Genomic DNA, 20,888 nt, shown 5'->3' on the forward strand with positions numbered 1-20,888 from the left:
AGCAATGTTCTTTAAGAAATCTTGAATGATTCCTATCAAGCCCATGTGATTTACTGAAAATTATTCTTTGTGAACTCTAGCTCTTTATAGCTCTTCAGGGCCATTGCTTCAAAACATGACTGGTCTGGATATCTCTCAGACATTTTATTCTGAAGACTGTGGAGGAATTAAGCCTTTTTCCTCCCCAGCATTGTCATATAATGACCCTGCTGTTTTTTTTTCTGGTTTGACTTCTGAGATATTCAAAGAAATTGTTATTTATGCGGCAATTTCAGTGTACAAAGGTACATCAGGAAGATCTATACATACATGGAGAGATGTCCTTGAAGTTTCAGCTTTTGCTATTACGTGCATGACTAAAACAGGCAAGCCGCTTTCAAACCGAAAAGGTAGTTTGCTTGTTCAGCCATGAAAGCTATTGAAGTAAAACTCCAAAGGTACCTCTGGTCACATGTATGGTTGTCACTGTGACACATACATATAATATTACAGCAGTGCAGCAAATATTCTTTACCATTTTTATCTCATTTATAACATCCCTGTTAAGCTGCCCAGGTGCCTTTATAACACGATTTCCTATCTCTATAGCTCAGGTTGAATCCAGACTAAGGTATCTGCTAACAAAAGGCTGGTATAATTTCCACTAGTTCCTTTTCCTGTTCCAGGCAAGAATATTCTGTTCCATTGATAGAGGTTCCTGGTGTGAGCAGAGAACTTAAGTGACTTCCACATGGGGACAGGCTTCCATGAGTTCCCCATTGCTAGCACAACTTCTGACAAATTAGTAGCAATGGGCTTCTATAGGGTTGGTTTCCCTGCCCCTGTCCCCCAGCAGTGTCCATCCATCACTGGGCCTTTTGCAGTTTTTAAAGAAGAATCAGCTCTAAAATATTGTAAATTGTTGCAATGTTATACCAATGTGAGTTCCAGATTTTTTGAATTCTCAGATTTTGTTATGAAAAAGAAGAAAAAGTATCTTGCCCCTTCTATTGCCTCTTCCATTGCTTTTCCCCTTATATCTCTGAAGTGGAAGAAGCTACAAATGTGCTCTTTTTTTAATGAAAGTTGGGAATTAAGAGAACATGGTCACATACTGATAGAATGTTATATGGATACATAATTAAAAAGCCCCAAAGGGCCAAAATGCAACCCTCACGTGACCCAGGCAAATGGCGCCTGAGGCAAATGACCCTCCTGCCCCCATAGATATGCAAATGCTCTCAGGTAAAAGATGTGATGAGGATTTTAAAGGAGAATTCTATGGAAAACTATTCTTATATAATTTTGTGAATAATTTGGGAGGCAAGAAAAATGTTACATGAAGCAATAATAGTGCTTCAGATTTGCTTAAAGATAATGTCTGTTAACTTGCGTTTACATGGCAATCCAAGGGGGAGAGCAAAGCTGCACTGGAAGCAGTGTGATCCCTGCCCTGGCATGAGTGCCACAAGTGAAATGGGCATGGAGACTGGCACCGGGGTATTTCCACCAGTGCAATTCACAGCAATGCAATGCCCTGGCACAATAAAAGCATTGGCACTCCACTGCAGGACCCTGCACCAGCACTGTTGGAGGTGTTCCAGGGCAGTCCTGTGGATATAGCTGACTTTAGTTGGCTTTTTGTGATCTTTTGGCCTGAGAATACCCCTTCTGACATACACTGGCTTGGGAACATCCCCTTTTGACTGGGAATACCCACTTTTGACTTATGCCCCTGGTAAGGCAGATGCAGCCCATTGGGTGGCCAGGGATTTCTGCTGTTTTTCTTGCTTCCTGCTTTTCTTGCTTCCTAAAGCCCCTTCAGAGGCACTACCTCCGGCCACCACAAAACTACCACCCACTCCGTGGATTGCACTGCCCGAGATATTTTATATTAAATTTGAATTGATACCATTAAAGAACCACAAATAAGGCAGTGCTCACTTGGATATGTCTGTAGTTGGAGTCAATTATGCAAATCATAGACCTATCTCATGAATACACTTGACCTGTACTCTTAATTCTGATTGTATAGTTTATTTTGTTTGCCCAGTGACATTTAACCAGATTTATGTTGCAGTTATTGGAAGCTTTCATCTCATAGAATAGACATAACAAAACACAGACAGTGACTGAGAGTTGCGCTGAAATCACGACACCTACTAGAAGCTTTACTTAGATTTCTAGATTTTGAAGGCCAGTCTTGCACTATAAAACTACATTTGTTTAGGAGTAGTTGCACCAAATAAAAGCAGTGATCTAGTCACATGGTGGCCAAGCAAATACCACCAGAATCTCTCCAAGCAGACCATGGAGGCCAAAGCCTCCCCCATTGTAGGCCTACAGCACAAGTATTCAGAGGATTACTGTGATCACAATTTGCCCTTTAAACCCTGGAGCATACTCAGGTTTTTTAAAAAGGTCCATTGTCACTTGAGCTAGTGCCATTTTAAAAAAAGGGGAAGTTCAAGAGAAATATATATTACATAATATATTATTTTGTCTTAAATAAAACTTACGTTTACAAAGCATCTGCATTCATAATATAAAAGTTTGGCGAACAATAGCTACTGCCGCTGGACATGAAGGTTCCATTTAGTCATCATGGCTAACAGCCATTGACCTCTGTGAATTCATCTGATCCTCTTTAAATGCCACTGAATAAGTAGCATTCATTATATCCCGAGACACTGAATTCCTCAAATTAATTAATTCATTATTTAATCCTTGAACATATTACACAATCCAATTTCGTTGTACTGTACACTCTGAGTAACTGACAGCAATATGGTAAGCCTGGTACAGTTGAGGTATAATAAAAGTACTGTATTTTTCAAAATAGTTTAAAATGGGTTTTTATCAAGGCATCTTTTCTTGGATCTGCTAAACACATCCTAAACTACTAAACAAATACATTTTAAACATTATTCTACCTTATATACGTGATAATTTGGAGGTGGGAATTTTTTTTGCAGAAATCTGGCAGCTCAGAACATCATTTTTGCATGACAATATCATCATGACTAGTAGGTGAGCCCACTTAACAAAACTCATTACAGAATCTCCTTCAATGCAAAATATAATGCTTGTGGATATCCCTGAAAATTTGGACAGTTCCTATAACAGTTTAGCCATCAATAACCTCTGCATTTCTGATAATTTTGCCTCAATGTACTGTAAACTTTTGGAAGAGGTTTTATCTTCAGAATGAGGAACCCAGACTCAACTCTTTAAAAACTGTAATGTTTGGTTCAGCTCAAAGCCAGGTTAGTTACCCACACATACCTCATAGAGCCTTTTATTTTATTCTCTCTCAATAAGCTGTCATTTCACAGTTGCACAATAATGTAATCACAGAAATCACAGCAGTGGAATCAGTTGCCTAAGAAGGTGGTGAGCTCCCCTCGCTGGCAGTCTTTAAGCAGTGGCTGGATGTTTTCCAATAATGCTTCATGCTGATCCTGCATTGAATGAGGGGTTAGACTAGATGGCCTATATGACCCCTTCCAATTCTATGATTCTACTAAATGCACTGTAACAAAAAATAGGGTTACTAAAACTGAAGAAAGTCCATACACAATACTGACCACATGTATATGCAACTTATCCCTGAAATCAGCCTCCATCCCTGAAGACTGGAAGATGGCCAATGTCACACCAATCTTTAAGAAAGAATCTAGGGAGGACCCAGGAAATTACAGGCCAGTCAGTTTGACATCTGTTCCTGGTAAATTAGTAGAATCTATCATTAAAGATAAAATTATAAAACATGTAGAAAAGCAAGACCTGCTGAGGAAGAGTCAGCATGGCTTTTGCAGAGGCAAGTCCTGTATTACAAACTTACTAGAGTTCTTTGAGGGTGTAAACAGGCATGTGGATAAGGGGAAACCAGTGTGCAGTCTACTTGGATTTCCAAAAGGCTTTTGACAAAGTTCCCCACCAAAGACTATTGAGAAAACCCAGCAATGAAGGAATAACAGGGGAAGTCCTTCTATGGGTTAAAAACTGGTTGAGGAACAGGAAGCAAAGGGTGGGTGTAAATGGGAAGTTCTCACAATGGAGAGATGTAGGGAGTGGTGTCCCCCAAGGATCAGTTTGGGGACCAGTGCTCTTTAACCTATTCATAAATGACCTGGAAGTAGGGGTGGGTAGCGTGGTGGCCAAGTTTGCGGATGATACCAAATTATGTAGGATTGCAAAGAGCTCCAAGTGGACCTTGATACATTAGGTGAGTGGGCTAAGAAATGGCAAATGCAGTTCAATGTAGCAAAATGTAAAATGATGCACATAGGGGCAAAAAATCCAAACTTCACATACACGCTACAGGGGTCAGTGATATCAGTCACAGACCAGGAAAGGGATTTGGGCATCTTAGTTGATAGTTCTATGGCAGGGGTCTGCAACCTGTGGCTCTCCAGATGTTCATGGACTACAGTTCCCATCAGCCCCTGCCTTCATGGCCAATTGGCCATGCTGGCAGTGGATAATGGGAATTGTAGTCTATGAACATTTGGCGAGCCACAGGTTGCAGACCCCTGTTCTATGGGAATGTCAACTCAGTGCATTGCAGCTGTAAAAAAGGCAAACTCTATGCTGGGGACAATTAGGAAAGGAATTGATACTAAAACTGCAAAGATTGCCATGCCCTTATATAAAGCAGTGGTGCAACCGCACTTGGAGTACTGTGTTCAGTTCTGGTCGCCACATCTCAAAAAGGATATTGAAGAGATAGAAAAAGTGCAGAGAAGGGCAACGAGAATGATTGAGGGATTGGAGCACCTTCCTTATGAAGAGAGGCTGCAGCTTTAGTTTGGAGAGGAGACGTCTGAGGGGGGATATGATTGAAGTCTATAAAATTATGCATGGGGTAGAAAATGTTGACAGAGAAAATTTTTTCTCTCTTTCTCACAATACTAGAACCAGGGGGCATCCATTGAAAATGCTGGGGGGAAGAATAAGGACTAATAAAAGGAAACATTTTTTCACGCAACATGTAATTGGTGTTCGGAATATGTTGCCACAGGAGGTAGTAATGGCTGCTAACCTGGATAGCTTTAAAAAGGGCTTGGACAGATTTATGGAGGAGAAGTCGATCTGTGGCTACCAATATTGATCCTCCTTGATCTGAGATTGCAAATGCCTTAGCAGACCAGGTGCTCGGGAGCAACAGCCGCAGAAGGACATTGCTTTCACATCCTGCATGTGAGATCCCAAAGGCACCTAGTGGGCCACTGCGAGTAGCAGAGAGCTGGACTAGATGGACTCTGGTCTGATCCTGCAGGCTAGTTCTTATGTTCTTATGTTCTTATATTTCATCCCATATTACCTTCCTAACCTACTCACTGGCTAACCTGGTTCTGCTGCAAGTGAGGTTGCTACATCACCATTGATGCATGCACATCACCCTTTCTTCCTTGTATATTTTAAATGAGACATTTTAGATTCCATAAATGTGTGAATTAGTAATGGATTTTGCTGAAACCAGTTAAGGCAAGACTTCTGGAATATTTATGATTTTTTTCCACTGAAACCAGAAAAAGGAGCAATAGAAGGTATGTTTTAAGTATGCAAAAAATCTTACTAAAAACTTGCAAACCTTCAAAATTAACATTTTCCTTTAAAGATCTCAAGTGACAACATTTTATATTATTTTTAAGCATTTCTTTATATATTTCTTTAAGCATATGTGTATTGCTGGAATTGGCCAGATCACACCCTCCTGCCTACAGGAAAATGCTACATTCTATATTTCAGATTTATTGCACCACCTATTTTGATTTCATGAGGAATAGAATTTTCATGCATTACAATGTTAAAATATTGGGAAAAAACTTACTGTTCTGTAACTAATATAGCTGATTCTATAATAGAGTGTAAAGAGAAATGTCCTGCAGAATCTTGAGAATTTGGTGAGGGTGCTGAGAAGCTACAAATACCTCTCACACAACTGCAACTACCAGCAGTGCCAACTCAATCAATATTGCCACCAAAGACCAAAGACCAAATATTGCCACCTGCCCCTGCTAATCATCTCTTCTGTTGGAAGAACCAACCCATCTTCCTCCAGACCAGCATAATAAGCCATACATGTGCTATAGTGCTTCCCAAAGTCTTACATTTTTTGCTGTCATGACTTGGAAGAGTTGGAAGACTTTAACTACTCTCACATTGACAGTTTTAAGGCAAACATATCATTGGATCTCAGTGACATATATCTGAGTATTCTTGAGGAACTGAAATGCGAAATCTTTGATCAAAATATGCAAAATTGTCATCATTATTTAAATTTTGCAGTGTCATTATACATGCATAATGCGTACATTATACACCTATATGTATACATGTATATACATTATATACATTATAGATCTGCAGTCAACATTTTTAAAAAGTCACTGCAGACATAGTCAGATGCCTCCAAAAAAATGTCAAGGACACTTATCTCATACAACTTTTGCTTATTCTTGTTGATATAGAATTAGAGTTATTCTACCTACAATAGTTATTAAGGCAATGCAGGCAACGACTTCTTGGGAGGAAAAAAAAGGAGAGCTCAAAGCGGCTTGGAACCGTGCTGGGGTGGAAGGGCTGCTGCCTCCTGAAGTGATTTTTCTGTGCTAAAACCATGGAGGGGGGAGTTATTTCCCTAAATTTTCTGTTCTGCATGGAACAAGACCTAACTCTTTAAAAACTGTAATATTTAGTTAGAGTGAAATATGTAACCATGAGAGATCAGATGTCACTGCCTTGATGTATTTTAAAAATGGTTGCCAGGACTTAATAAACTGTACATAATCAGTATTACAAACTCTCGGTGTGACTAAATTTTACTTGCCCAGTCTCCAAAGATACAAGGCTCGTAAACCCAACAAACTCTAAATTAAATCTTTGTTTTGAGAAAAGGCTATTTTTGGGATAATGTCATTGAATCCCCCAAAACTTGGAAAAGTAAGTTAAGTCCTAACTTCTTCATTATGGTAGCAGTACAGATGCTGCACAGTCTGACATTCCATTCTTGTCTTCTTTTATTCTCAGTGCTGATTTACTTCCCATCACTCTTCTAAATCTTTTCCTGAATTAGCATTGCTGCAAAATTTATTTTAAATGGGTATTCCATCCTGTTAATTTCCACATGTATTCAAATTCTTATTAAACATTTATATAGCACTGACCCCTTCTTCAGTAGTATGCCCTTCCATCCCTTAGAAGAAGAAAATCAGGGCTAAATGAGCAAGGACAAGTGTAACTACTTAGAACCAAAATTGCAAGTCAGCATGAAATATTATATCATACAGCATCCATACTGCTTAGACAGTTTATATGTTAAGACAGTGACCAGAATTGAAATCTACACGGTTATGGAGTACAAGGGAAATAAGCAGAGGTGGGATCCAACCAGTTCTCATCACTTCTCTAGAAATGGTTACTAATTTTTTCTGAGTGCTAAGAAGGGGTTACTAAAGCAACCTCCCTGCCCAATAGGGACTGGAGGTGCGTGTGTGCGGCGGTGCCACTGTTTGAATCCTACCACCATCAGAACCTGTTATTAAAATTTTTGGATCCCACCACTGGAAATAAGTGTGTTAACTCTTCTGTTAAACTAAAAGCTTTTACCCATATATTCTGTTCCATCAACAATTATGCATTTAGTAAACATCAGAGATGCCACAAACTTCAGGGTAAATATGTTTGATAATCAAACATTGTGTTTATCTGTGTCAATCCAACATGGGGCAATAATCTGAGGAGGTAGTGTTGCTGTGGTCTAGAAGGACTCTGTCCCTCTAACACAGTCCCCTCTAGTATAGTGCCCCATCCAGAACACTTCTAGTTTTTGAGGCTATGTAGCTAATGTTTGCATTGAAAGACAACACTGGGATTCTGTTGGTTTATTGCTTACTTCACTGCCTAACAATCTGGCTGTCGGTGACCTCGAGTGGTGATTTAGGGTGGTGTTGAAGATGCTTAGAATGGTTATCCTGGGAGCTTCAACTTTCATGCCAAAGCTGACTTGGTAGCTGTGACTCAGAAGTTCATGGCCTCCATGCAATCATGGACTGTCACGGGTAATAACTGGTATTACATATTATGCAGGTCACACTCTTGATCTGGTATTTTGTTCTTGAGTCAGATTAATGTGATCTCAGGGCAGAGGAATTGATGACAGCTCCTTTGTCATAGACAGATCACTATTTGCTTTGGTTTAAAGCAGGGGTGGGGAATCAATTAAAATTATCTGCTGCCAAAGCCAGGTGGATCTAAATGGTTAAATGAAGACTCTAGGGGATTTTCCTGTTGATACAGTTGGTGTTCCTGCTGATGCCCTGGATGACTTCTAGAATGAGGAAATGACTCAAATAGTTGATATGATGGCTCCTAGGCACCCTCTCTCAGATGTCAGAGCCCATGTCACCCTCTGGTTTACTGAGGGGTTGTGGAAAATGAAAAGACAAGTGATATGTCTAGAGCAACAGTAGAATACATCTGATAAGATACAGGCTAAAGGACATTTTAAAATGTACTCCGTGGTGCTGATGGTGTAAAAAAAACCCTACTGCAACTTTTGTATTTGTACAGTACATACCTTTGACCTCTGGTTACCAATTCTGAATAGGGTTATATTTCACCTGCAGTAACATCTGTAATTTGGGGTGCTCTTAGACACAGGCTTACTGATAGACCAGATCTACCAGTTTTGCTTAACAGCAGGTAGACCAGCACTCCAAGCAGCTGCAGGAGGCAGAGGTTGGTAGGCCACAGCCTGGAGGAGGGGCACAGTAGCTTCCTTATTTGCAAGGGGGTGGGCATGATGCCCCCAGGCAAGTGGTGTGCAAGGCACATGCCCTGACTTGCTCCATACTAAATACATAAGTGAGGGTCATTGTAGTTCATTCCTAGTTACATCTAGATTAGACTATTCCAATGTTATATCTAGATTGGACTATTCTATACAGGGCTACCCCTAAAATGTGTTCAGAATCTTCAATTGGTGTAGAATGCAGCAGTGAGTAGGTTGACTGGAGTTGACCTTCATAGCACTATATGACTTAAGGTGAGCATATCTGAAGAATTACCACCTCTCTTATGAACCTACCCAACTGCTACAATCATCTTATCAGGCCCTGCTTCAGGTCCTCCTGCCTTCAGAGACTGGACAGGTGGCATCCCAGGATAGGGTCTTCTTGATTATGACACTAAAACTAATGAACTTTCCCCAGAGGGTTTCACCTGTCCCTTTCTTTGCTATCTTTTACTAGTAATCTTTTGGAGTGCAGAACATTTTGTAATTTTGAACAACCCTGTAGCTAGACAGATATTATTTCCTATGGGCTTTTAGCTGATTGTTGTTTTTGCCTTACACATAGTGCACCTAGTGGACATTTGGAATGTAATAGAAGCACTGCGGGAAAATTCTCTGAACAACTTGGATCCGAACATAGAACTGAACGTAGCTCGGTTGGAAGCTGTATTATCCACAGTATTTTACCAACTCAACAAACGCATGCCAACAACCCACCAGATCAACGTAGAGCAATCTATCAGTTTGCTACTCAACTTCTTGCTGGCAGCTTTTGATCCGTAAGTTTGTATTGGCAACTGCAAATACTGGTGTTGTTCACTCACCACAGAAAAACATTTTATACTTAAGGTAAATAAGATTTAGGTGATATGACCAAACTGGACATTACACATATGTGAGTAACATTATTTATTTCGTGAATTTATATGTCGCTTCTCTAAAGACCTACTCAAGTCACATTACCTTAACTATGAATGTAAGTTTCTTCTGTATAAGCAACTGGAAACAAACAGTGAGGGGAGGTGCTTCTGGATGCCCACCATTTCTGCCCACCAAATAGGCCTCCAACAGCTTTTTCTCTTATGAAATTCCAATTATGGGCAAACATACATTTGAAACCCTATGGGCAAAAAGCTGCTGAGGAGCAGTTTGGAGCAGGCAAATGACTATTGTAATGGGTTTTATGTGGGGCTGCCCTTGAAGACAGTCCGGAAGCTGGAGCTGCTGCAGCATGCAGCAGTTAGGCTGTTACCTGGTACGCCTGGCCATAAACACATCACACCAGTCCTTAAGGAACTGCACTGGTTCCCAATTTGCTCCCGAGCCCAATTCAAGGTGCTGATGTTGATATACAAAGCCGTAAATGATTTGGCCTCCGCCTACTTGAAGGAGTGCCTGCACCCATATATACCTGCCGGTGCACTGAGGTCATAGGGCAAGGCACTCCTGGTGTACCTCCCCCTGCTGAGGTGCAGGGGAGCATGTGGAAGGGCTTTTTTCATGATTGCCGCCAGGCTCTGGAATAGTCTTTCCTTGAAGATTTGCCATGCCCCTGCCCTTTATGAGTTTAGGCACATGGTGATGACCTTTCTTGTTGCCCAGGCATTTGGCTCGCTTCCCTGGAAACCCCCTCTACAGCTGGTGGTCTGGGGGTGGGGGTTAATTTTTATACTATTTTTACTGTTTTATTTTAACTTGGGCTCTTTCCATATGGGTGTAATACAGCGACCCAGGGACAGCAAAAATGCCGTCCCTGGGCTGCTGTTCACAGCAACGCCGTCCTGGCCGCCCGGGAGCGGCGTGAAGCCGCCCCTGTTAACCTCGCTAAAGAAGCGAGGTTTTTCCAAAGCACCGTCTTCCCGTCGGCATGATGGGAACAGCACTGGCGGGAAGACGCTGCTTTCCCCCTCCCCTCCATTCACTGTCCCGTCCAGCATCGCTCAGGAGGGCTGCAGAGCCCTGCCCACGCTGCCGACCCCTGGATGTCGGAGGGCAGTGTGGGCGGGTCCCTTCAGCCCTCCAGAGTGACGCTAGGTGGGACGGTGAGTGGAGTGGGCGACCGGAGCCACCTCTCTGGCTGAGGGGAAAGTCGGGGCTGCTCACATACTAGTGTGCAAACGGTCCCCGAGCCTCCACCAGCATGATTCATAATGTTTATCTTGAATGAACGAACGAACGAACGAACAGAGAGTGAGTCTCTGACCTCAGTTAAAAGGTTAAGCAGCCTAGAGAGAAATTCTCTGATCCCAATCACCCTTCAAGAAATTGATTTTCCTGATTTTAAAAAGGCCACTGAAGTAACATTATATGCCTATCCATGTAATGTCTAGTTTGGTAAAACACTTTAATATACAAAACTATTCCATTCTACAAATATTATTGCTAGTAGAAACATCTACAGTAGTGTTTGTTCTGTGGCAGTGGCATAGGGTTGGTTGCTTACTGTTTGAAGAAAACTCTATTTTGCTGCAGGCTTTTGTAGCTTTGATGAATTTCCCCCTTTTCCCTATTATTATGGCAAATTGTGAGATTGCAACAGAAAAAGGCAATAGAATCCATGTCTGAAACTTTTTAAAAGAGAATTTATGGCAAAGAGACATCTCTAACGTCACGTTATAATTGGCTGTTCTGTGTGTATATTTGAAAATTATGGTCACTGAGCACTGCACCCATTATCATGTCATTCTTAAAAGCATCTTAGACTGAAATTCCAAACTGGATTGACTGGGATCAGCTTTATACTTTGACACATGCAAATTTTCTGTTGCCTCTTACAATTTTATTTTATAAGAATGCAGTGGTTGGAAATCTACATTATTAAAGAACCATTAAAATAAGTTTCCTTATTCCTCTGCTTGCCTGCTAACCTCCACCCCTCCTCCTCCTCCCTGATACACACTTGATGGACTTCTTTCTTGGTATTGTGTACCCTTCAGAGCCAGATCAGCTAGTACAGCTTAATCACCATGGAAACTGCTGAGTAAAGGGAAGGGAACAGCTCCTCAGGACAAAGCAGCAGAGGCACAGTATGCCTGCATCCAGCCATCTCTCCTACCCTCTCCAAGGAGAACTTGTCAGGAGGCTCTGAAATTGCGGCCTTCATAATTTTTGAAAAAGTTACACAAAAGGGGAACTTCTTTTTTAATGTATGCGAAATCCTGAATTTGTGACTCAAATAGAAAGGAAGCTAATTGAAAATGCCTGGAAACATGTTTGGACTCTTTGCCAAAAGGAAGTGAGAGCCAAAAGGGAGCAAACCTTTACTTCAAGTTGCCTGCTAGTCATTTTGCTATCTAAATTCCATTCTGGCCAGTAAAAGTATTTAGATTATGAAAAGTAAGCAAACTACAGATCCAGTCTAAACAGAGTTTTTTTTTTACTGTTGCCTGACTCCTGACCTGCAAGACTTTTTCTATCTTCTTCTTTTAAACCTCCAAGGGAGAAAATATGCAGGTATAAAAATTACATTCAGTTGCTTCTTCAAATCACAAAGTGGTTTGTTAAAGCTGTTAAAAAAAATTTTTTTTTTGCTCTCGGGTCACATCTGACTTATTGCAACTCCTGGAGGGGCAAGTGATGTTCAGAGGTGGTTTACTATTGCCTGCTTCCATGTCACGACCATGATATTTCCTGGAGGTTTCCCATCCAAATACTTGCCAGGGTTGACCTTGCTTATCTTCTTTGATCCAATGAAATCAGACTAGCCTGGGCAACCCAGGTCATAGCACAACTTTACTTATAACGAAAGGTAAAAGGTCACACTATAGAAACTGGTAGAAAATGTTGTCTTATGAAGGTCATTAGCATAGAGTAACCGGAACAAAGAGTTCAGAAAACTTTCTATCCGCTTTCCAAATGTTTCCACTGATGGAAGGAGTTGGATAATTTCCACACATTTCCTCTTCCAGCTGTAGACCCCCAGTTTGCTCTGATGCTTTTTCTGAGGGCCCTCTGTTCTCCAGGAGCAGCATTTTGAGATCAATGAGATGCAGCAGTAAGGGAGAGGCAGACACTTTATATTTCACAGACAAAAGTGGTTTGCTTGAGCAGAAAATTTAGTCTGGATCCAACCTATTACATACAAAGTTTCAGAAGAGGGGGTTAAATAGTACAGTCGTACCTCGGTTTTTGTCGGTATTCCATCCGGATTACCTCGGCAAAAACCAAAACCGACGAAAACCGAGGCAGGCGCAACACAAACGGCGTAGCAACTTAACGCAAAAGTCACCTCAGATTTTGTCAGCACGCCGATGAAATCCGAGGCGACCGACAAAAACCTAAGGCAACAAACGGCTGGATCCCTTCAGCAAAAACCCAAACCAACAATTTCCGAAGGCGACAAAAGTCGAGGTATGACTGTATAGAAGAGAATGCTTATGTTTGAACCCCACAGAGTGGAAAGTGGCTGGCAGGGAGCTGGCCTAGAAATAACAATTCCACCATTTCCCCACTCCAAATTTCTGCATCCCAAAAAAGTCATTACAAAAAACATGCCACTAAGAATCAATTATTATTCTTTCTGCATGTTGAAGTCAATATCTGCTTTACTGAAACCACTGTTTTTTAAACAATACTTGAGCACCTATAGATTGATATTAAAGTGAAAAAATATATAGCAGAAATTGTGTTGAAAGATGCAATCACATAGTGCATGCCAGGAGTTCTCAGATTTTGTTATGATCTTCCCAAGGAAAGATAGTAGTGTCATTCTACTGACACTGAATTTTTCAAATGTTTTATACATCCTGCTGAGATCACTATGACCTATTTTTCTCTGTGTGTACTTTTAAAATGTTGCTTTAGAATTGCAATAATTCCATGTATGAGAACTATATTATTTAATAGTATAAGAATCTTTACTTTTTCCTTTTTGTTTAGAGAAGGACATGGAAAAATTTCTGTGTTTGCTGTCAAAATGGCTTTGGCAACACTTTGTGGGGGAAAGATCATGGATAAATTAAGATGTAAGTCTTGTGTCATTGTGTATATTGAATTTCTTTTTTGCACCTTTCTTTGGAAAGCAGCAGTAGCAGAGGGCCTGCTGGGAATGGTATTTGCATTTAATACTATATTTTAGTAACATTAATATAAAACAACATGAGTAAATACATTTTTCCAAGGCCATTTTTTGCTTGGAGTCAGTCTCAAGGGAATCTAGCTTTCCAATCTAGCTAGGTTCATGTGACAGAAGGTGTCCTTCAGACATAGTTCCAGTCAGTTTATGTGTCAAAACTAGTATCTTGCATTGTAGCTAGAAACAAACTGGAAGCAATGAAATATCTTTTAGTGATTACATCATGATAGCACTCCACAGACAACAGCCTTTCCCCTGCATGTTGAATCAACAGAGGTTTCTGCACTTTTCAAGGACAGCCTCACATATAATTCATATAATGAAATCTAGATGCAACCAATGTGTGGATAACTATTATCATTTCAGCTCAAACTCTGACCTTCTCTGCTCACTTCACTTACATCATTTTGAAGACATTTTTGATCCCAACATTAATGACAAAGTTTGCCTGCACTCCCCTTCTCAACATGTTATTTCCTGGCCGCCAGTTTTTTCCCCCCACACATACTCTGTAGTTATGTTTCATAGCATCGCTGATTCATTGATACCCAAAACAGGAGAGAAAGAAAAACCAGCCAGAAATATTAAGTTTGAGAAGGGTGAGGCTGTTAGGTGAAGGACCAAAAAAATGGCAAAGCAAGTGGTGAAATTGAGATTTGGCTGCCCCACAGCAGGTGTGAAAAATGGCCCATGGGTTGGCGGGAAAAATAAACTGTTTCAGTATGGTTGCACAGCGAGGGAAGCTAACTCAGAAACATTTCAGTGGAAAGAAACTGTAAAACAGTGGAAAGAAACTGTAAAAGTGTTTTCAAGTACAATGGAGAAAAAGCATTTTGGAAATGTTTCCAGAACAAAAGATTGGGGGGGGGGGGGCACTGTAGAACTAGACAGAGGAAACCTTTTATTTCCAGCCTGAAAACGTTGTAACTGACATATGTGGAAAAGGCCTCTGTTGGATTTGTCCAGAGTGGCTAAAACATTCCCCCCCCCCTTTCTTCCATCAGATATTTTCTCCATGATTTCAGACAACAGTGGTGTAATGGTTTATGGAAGATATGACATGTTTCTACGAGAAGTTCTTAAGCTTCCCACTGCAGTATTTGAAGGTCCTTCTTTTGGCTACACAGAACAATCGGCAAAATCCTGTTTTTCTCAGCAGGTTAGAAAAAATGGAAATCATATCTTTTAAAGTGTGGAGTGCAAGAAGAATGAGTAGTTGCTTTTTTTTTATAACTGAAGTGCAGATGCTAGAATAGAGACCACTGAATTTGAAACAACAGGGACTTCCATATCTTTTGCTCTGCAGAGATAAAAGCAGCTTGTTACAATTTTGACCAGGAAAACTGTTTGGAGAGGAGGGTTATGCATCCACTCTCCTCCCGGAATTGTTTTCATCCAGGGTGGGTTTGATTTAAATCAAATCAATTTAAATCAAATCAGTTAAAATCAGTAGTCAGTAAGACTTTATTTAAATCTTGGTTTTCTATATACTCAAGTGCTAGTATAATTTTAATATTAACAACCACAAAAAAGTTTTCCTTTTTAGAATAATAACTTTTTGGATTAGTTCTACAGCTACAGTTTGGTTATGCTACTACATTTTGGGTATACTATTAGAAATAGAAACATAGGTCATTTTATAATAATTTCATAATTATCTCCAGTTACATTTGGGCCACCAGGCCTTGCACTTCTGTATTGCAGTGTTTGTGTTTTGTATGCATGCTTTGTATGCATGCTTACGCATAGATAGAGAAACTTCTAGAGTAAAATAAAATCCATTCCATGCTATTGAATTGTTTCTTTTTTGTTCATTTTAACAGAAAAAAGTCACACTGAATGCTTTCTTGGACACTCTTATGTCTGATCCTCCTCCACAGTGTCTGGTATGGTTACCACTCCTGCATCGGTTGGCAAATGTTGAGAATGGTACGTAGCTAAAGAACAAGCAGCATTTGACATATCAATGTGGGTCCCAATAACTACATCTTTCTTTAGAAAATGTAAGCTTTATGTGTGATTAAAAAAGGAAAATGGCTAAGGATGCGGATTGCAAGGGACTTACTTTGTTATTCCATTGTAGTAAAATAAAACAAAAGTCCAACGGCACCTTAAAGACTACCAACATTTATTTATGAAGACTTTCAAGGCCAAAATATACTATTGTGGGTTTTCCACGCTGTGTGGCTCTGGTCTGGTACTTTTTGCTCCTAACGTTTTGCTGGATATGTCATAAACATTAGGAATAAAAACTACCAGACCACAGCCACATAGCCCAGAAAATCCACAGCAGCCAACATTTATTCAGCATGAACTTCCATGAGTCACAGCTGACTTCTGCAGATAAGTGAAAGGACATTGAACTGGATGTGCAGCTAAAGGGAAGGATTGCAAGGGTGGGGTGGTTAAAGCATTGAGTAGTCTCGATTTAAGGATTACATGTAGCATTCAATTGCTTGATGTGTTCTAATTCAGTACTTCCATGTTGTATATTCCTTTTGAAGATTTGTTTTGTGCAATTCTTGTTTTGTTTTTGGGCAGAACAACTTTAGGATCTGTTTTCTGGAAGTTGTGATTTCTTATGTTTTACATGTGTTCATTGCTTCTGTTGGGCAAAAGTTGATATACCGGTATTGGTCCAGTTTAGTACTAGGGCATTCCACATTTTAGTATCTCCTTCTTATTACCTTGTTGATGTGGAGTAGAACTCAGGTGACTCTTAATGTTGCTATGAATGCAGGTATTTTAAGTGCACTTCAGAAGACTTCTATAATAATGGTTGTGTGATGTGTTTACAGTCTCATCTAGCATCCCCAGTGCAGAAAGTTTGCAGTTCATCATGTTGTTTTTGCACAGCCCTGTTGCTTCTCCTGTGGCAGGACACCCATCCCAACAGCCACCACCTGGCTTGTGTTAATGATAAAGGTTTACTATCTTCCTTGCCAACATTTTGTGGTAAATGTCACTGCTGTAAGTGACAGTGAAACCAGTGGGTACATTGCTTAAATCTAGCTATCAAAAGGCCAAAACAAATGAGCATTCTATGCTACTGTCACTCTCTTCACTGTGCATAATCTCCCTTAGCTGCTGTCCACTACTTCCTCTGTTTTGTGCTCCGGTTTGCTCCAGAATATTCCATTTCTAATAAAGGAAAATAGATACACAACTCACAATCCACAATACCTTACTATCCTGTGTGGTGAAAGAGCACTTCGCCCTAGATATTTATGAAAAGGTTTACATCTTTGCAAAATGACTGTTGAATTCGTACTCCATCACTTCTCAGGGACTAACCTTAAATGACTATTACATTTATTTATTTTTTCGACAAAATTATGCTGCCTCTTCAGGAACCTATTCAAGGGACTTTATGAAACAAATAATAAAAATAAAACATTAAAATATATTAATTAAAATTTATAATTAAAACCCCAGCCCAGTATCAAAACATCATAGACCATAAAACAGGCCACATACAGCTTAAAATAATAGTTTCCAGAGTAAAATAGTGTTAAAAGATCAGCTCCTTAATTAAAAGCCTGGGTGAACAGAAATTATGTACCGGTTTGTCTCTTTGTGCCCCCATTTTGGAGAAAAGTGAGGTACAAATGATGCAAATAAATAATAAAGCTGATCACCTAGGGGCAAATAAAACAAAATATGGTTAGTGATTGGGAAGGGGAGAAGGAAATGAGAGAGGATATTGGGGCTGCCAGCAGGAGAGAAAGAGGAAATTGTATGGGGAAGGGAACACAGGGAAATGAAGTGACCCCCACAACTGTTTGCAGGCTCTCAACTTCTATCGTGTAAGACTGAACCAGATCATTTGTCCTCTGGCTCCATGTATTTACTGAAGGATTCAGAAATGGTTTGCCCTAGCTGCTACTTTGTCTCTGTCTTTGTCAACCTGAGGTGTGGAGGGTCATGTTCTTATTTTCTGTCTGTGTTTAGAGATGTTGAACAATAGTCCCATTGATTTCTATAAACCTCACTTGTATTCTATCTCACTTTCTAGTCAGGCACTTGTGAAATTAGGACTTATGGGAAACTGTTATTAGGCATCTGCATGTTGAGGTTTCCTTTCTCAGGCTTCTCTTTACTATCCGAAGATTAAAACAGGATTTTTATGTGAGTGTCATGCATGTACCATTTCCTTCTGGTTAAGCTTGCACTTATGTATGACAGTTTGGAAGATTACCTCAGTTTTAAGTAAAGCAGAGTTTTACTAAATGTGACTTATCCGACTCAAATTTAAATATGCTTCACATACTGGCTAGAATAGAACTATAAGTTATAAGTTGTATCTGTACTGTGTTACATCCAGACTCTGCAACATACAACTTGCAAATTGCTATGCTTATACCTTTACTATATATCTTTCTTCCTGTCCAAGTAGACCAGAGTAGAGTTCTTTTTAACTTTTTCTTTCATTCTCTTGTGTTATTGTTTTTCCTGATGCTACAATGGCTTCTCTTTTAGATAGTAGCAGATGCTTTTTTGTTTGGGGAAAATTGTGAAGCTTTTACATTTACATTTCAGGCAATTTAAGAATAATGTTTGATGTTGAAAATCACCACCTACAAAGGAAAGCTTTACCCTGTTAGGGGCTTCAGTTTTAATGCTGTGCTGATTGTTTCTTTTGTTTTCTTTTTGCATCTTTCTCCCCTGTAGTCTTCCACCCTGTTGAGTGTTCCTACTGCCACAGTGAGAGCATGATGGGATTTCGCTATCGATGCCAACAGTGTCACAATTACCAGCTCTGTCAGGATTGCTTCTGGAGGGGACATGCCAGTGGTTCCCATAGTAACCAGCATCAAATGAAAGAATACACATCATGGGTAAGGGAAGGTTCATGAATTACTGCAGACTGTTTGAACTCCACTAGCCAAAGAGAAAACCCCAAGGAATGGAGTTGGAACTGACCATACTGTTTCTCTTAAAACTGCAAAATAGGAAACTTGATTTACCAGTTTAGCTACGTATCTCTCAAATGGAGAAGCCCCAGCCGTGGTCTTTGTTCCCAGTCAGTTCTGAAATGAAACTTGGTAAGTGTTAGCCTGTGTGATTATCATAGCTGTGAATTTTGAGTAGTCCAACTTGTTAATACTATACTGGAAGTCAGGACAGTGGCAAGCAGGTCTTGGAATATAATACTGTTTCCACAGTAAGTTGTTCATTTTTGTAGGACTCAGAACCAGATTTGTTACCTTTTCTCTCAAATTTTGTGCTTGATGTGGTGATAGATGTGTGCAAAAAGAACTATGGAAAATATTGATTTATTATTCAGCATTAAGTCATTAAATATGTTTTTATGCAGTCAGCAGAAGTATATGCATGTTATGTACTCAATGATATCCAATCAATACAGTCGTTGAACTTTTTTTAGAGTAGTTCACATAGCTATAGCAGTGGGGGAAATCCCCTAATACCATGAGCAGTGTTTTCCAGTCTGGTGAAATAAACATATGAGCTTCTCATATTATCCACAAGGATATCAAGATGTATCAGTGACCAATTTAAACCACAGCTCAGTTAATTTGAATTAATTGTATCTAGATTTATATCGGTGCTTTGATTGTAATGCACATTTTCCTGCTGGTAAATCACTTAAATCAGTTAAAATTGCTTTCAAACAGATGTCCAAATACTGCAATTTAGCAATGTTGTGGGTTGGAGTGCAATGAATTGTAGGGAGGGGTTTGTTACAAAATATTTTTCCTTTGAATTTGAAATTCAAGTTCTGAGATGATTCAGTATTAGAGAACTGCAAAGTATGCACTAAGGACATTGAAACAAGACAGACTATTATAATAAAATCAATATTACATATGGAAGCTGATGATGGAATTGGATAGAATTGGACGAATTAAGAAAGAATAAATTATATTTTGCAAGAATAACAATGCTCCTCAGGTGGCTTACGGTTCACTCAGTGGGGCAGAAACAAAAACCAAGTAATGCCTTTTTTATTAGGGCCAGCACAGTTACCATGAAACTGCATGAAAGATATAAATAACTACCTTCCATCCTAGAATCCATCTTGATATTTTGTCAATTGAAGCTCCATTTTATACATGCTGCAGAGGCCAGAATGCTAGTAGAAGACTGGCAAAAGAAAAACTATAAGATATGTCATCTCTCTTTCCCAAGGACAGAGGTTACAAGGGCTTAATTGTGCTACTAGATCTGGCCAAAGTAACAACAAAAGGCTTAACATCACACACCTTGCTGTAATGTCATACCTAAAAGGAACAGAGACTCTGACAGTTAAAAGGCTAGATAGTAATTTCTTTGTCTTGAATCAGGAAAGCTAGAATGACCCTAAAGAGGGATGGACACTCAAAGGGGAGATCATGCATTCTCAGGATATGAGGATGAACCTTTCTTTTGGCTTCTGGTCTTGAAGGGTCAAGCCATGAAGAAATATGCTTTATCTAGCGACTCCATTTTGACCACATATCGAGGGACAAAAGCAGAACTCCTACTCAGAGAATCTAGATAGTGAAGGATTTTTAAAGGTTGTCACTTCAATATTTACTAGGCTATCCTAATTAAGTCTCATGTGCTGTTTAGGATTTAGAGGTCTAAATGTTTGCACCTTTACTTTTTATCTTTTCTCAGCCTGATGCTTGAACATACTATGTGTGCTCTTTTTAATTTTGTTTCTTAAACTTTCTTATACTTTGAATGCTTTAAGGCTGATCTCTATAAAAACAACATGCCTATTTAATCTAAGGCCGTTTCCGTATGGCCATGCTGCGGGGGTGCGTCGGCATAAACTACGCCGACGTACCCCCCCGGGACCGTTCACATGGACGGTCCCCGGAAGGGGTGGGGAAGATGGCGCAACCTGCGCAGAGGCTGCACCATCCCCCAAACGCCTTACCATCCCCTCCGGCCTTCCGGCGCGTCGCACAGGCCAGGGCACATGCCCCCCCTGCCCTGCGTGACAGCTCTGGTGTCACAGGGCAGGGGGGCATGTCCCCTGGCCTGTGTGACAGCTCTGGAGTCACAGGGCGGGGGGGGGGCATGTCC

At 40.2% G+C, this 20,888-nt stretch overlaps 1 protein-coding gene across 28 annotated transcripts in view; it reads left to right on the forward strand.

Moving 5' to 3' along the window:
• DTNA (dystrobrevin alpha) overlaps positions 1-20,888 on the forward strand; it is a 233,861-nt gene that overhangs the window by 152,875 nt on the left and 60,098 nt on the right. For all 28 annotated transcript variants that reach the window (XM_048507242.1, XM_048507244.1, XM_048507245.1 and 25 more), the window contains 5 exons: positions 9,345-9,558; positions 13,658-13,743; positions 14,858-15,012; positions 15,677-15,782; positions 18,525-18,691. In XM_048507242.1, the coding sequence (XP_048363199.1) occupies positions 9,345-9,558; positions 13,658-13,743; positions 14,858-15,012; positions 15,677-15,782; positions 18,525-18,691 (728 nt within the window). The remainder of the gene's footprint in view (positions 1-9,344; positions 9,559-13,657; positions 13,744-14,857; positions 15,013-15,676; positions 15,783-18,524; positions 18,692-20,888) is intronic.

The sequence above is a fragment of the Sphaerodactylus townsendi genome, linkage group LG09 (genome assembly GCF_021028975.2).
Source record: "Sphaerodactylus townsendi isolate TG3544 linkage group LG09, MPM_Stown_v2.3, whole genome shotgun sequence".
Classification (NCBI taxonomy): Eukaryota; Metazoa; Chordata; class Lepidosauria; order Squamata; family Sphaerodactylidae; genus Sphaerodactylus; species Sphaerodactylus townsendi.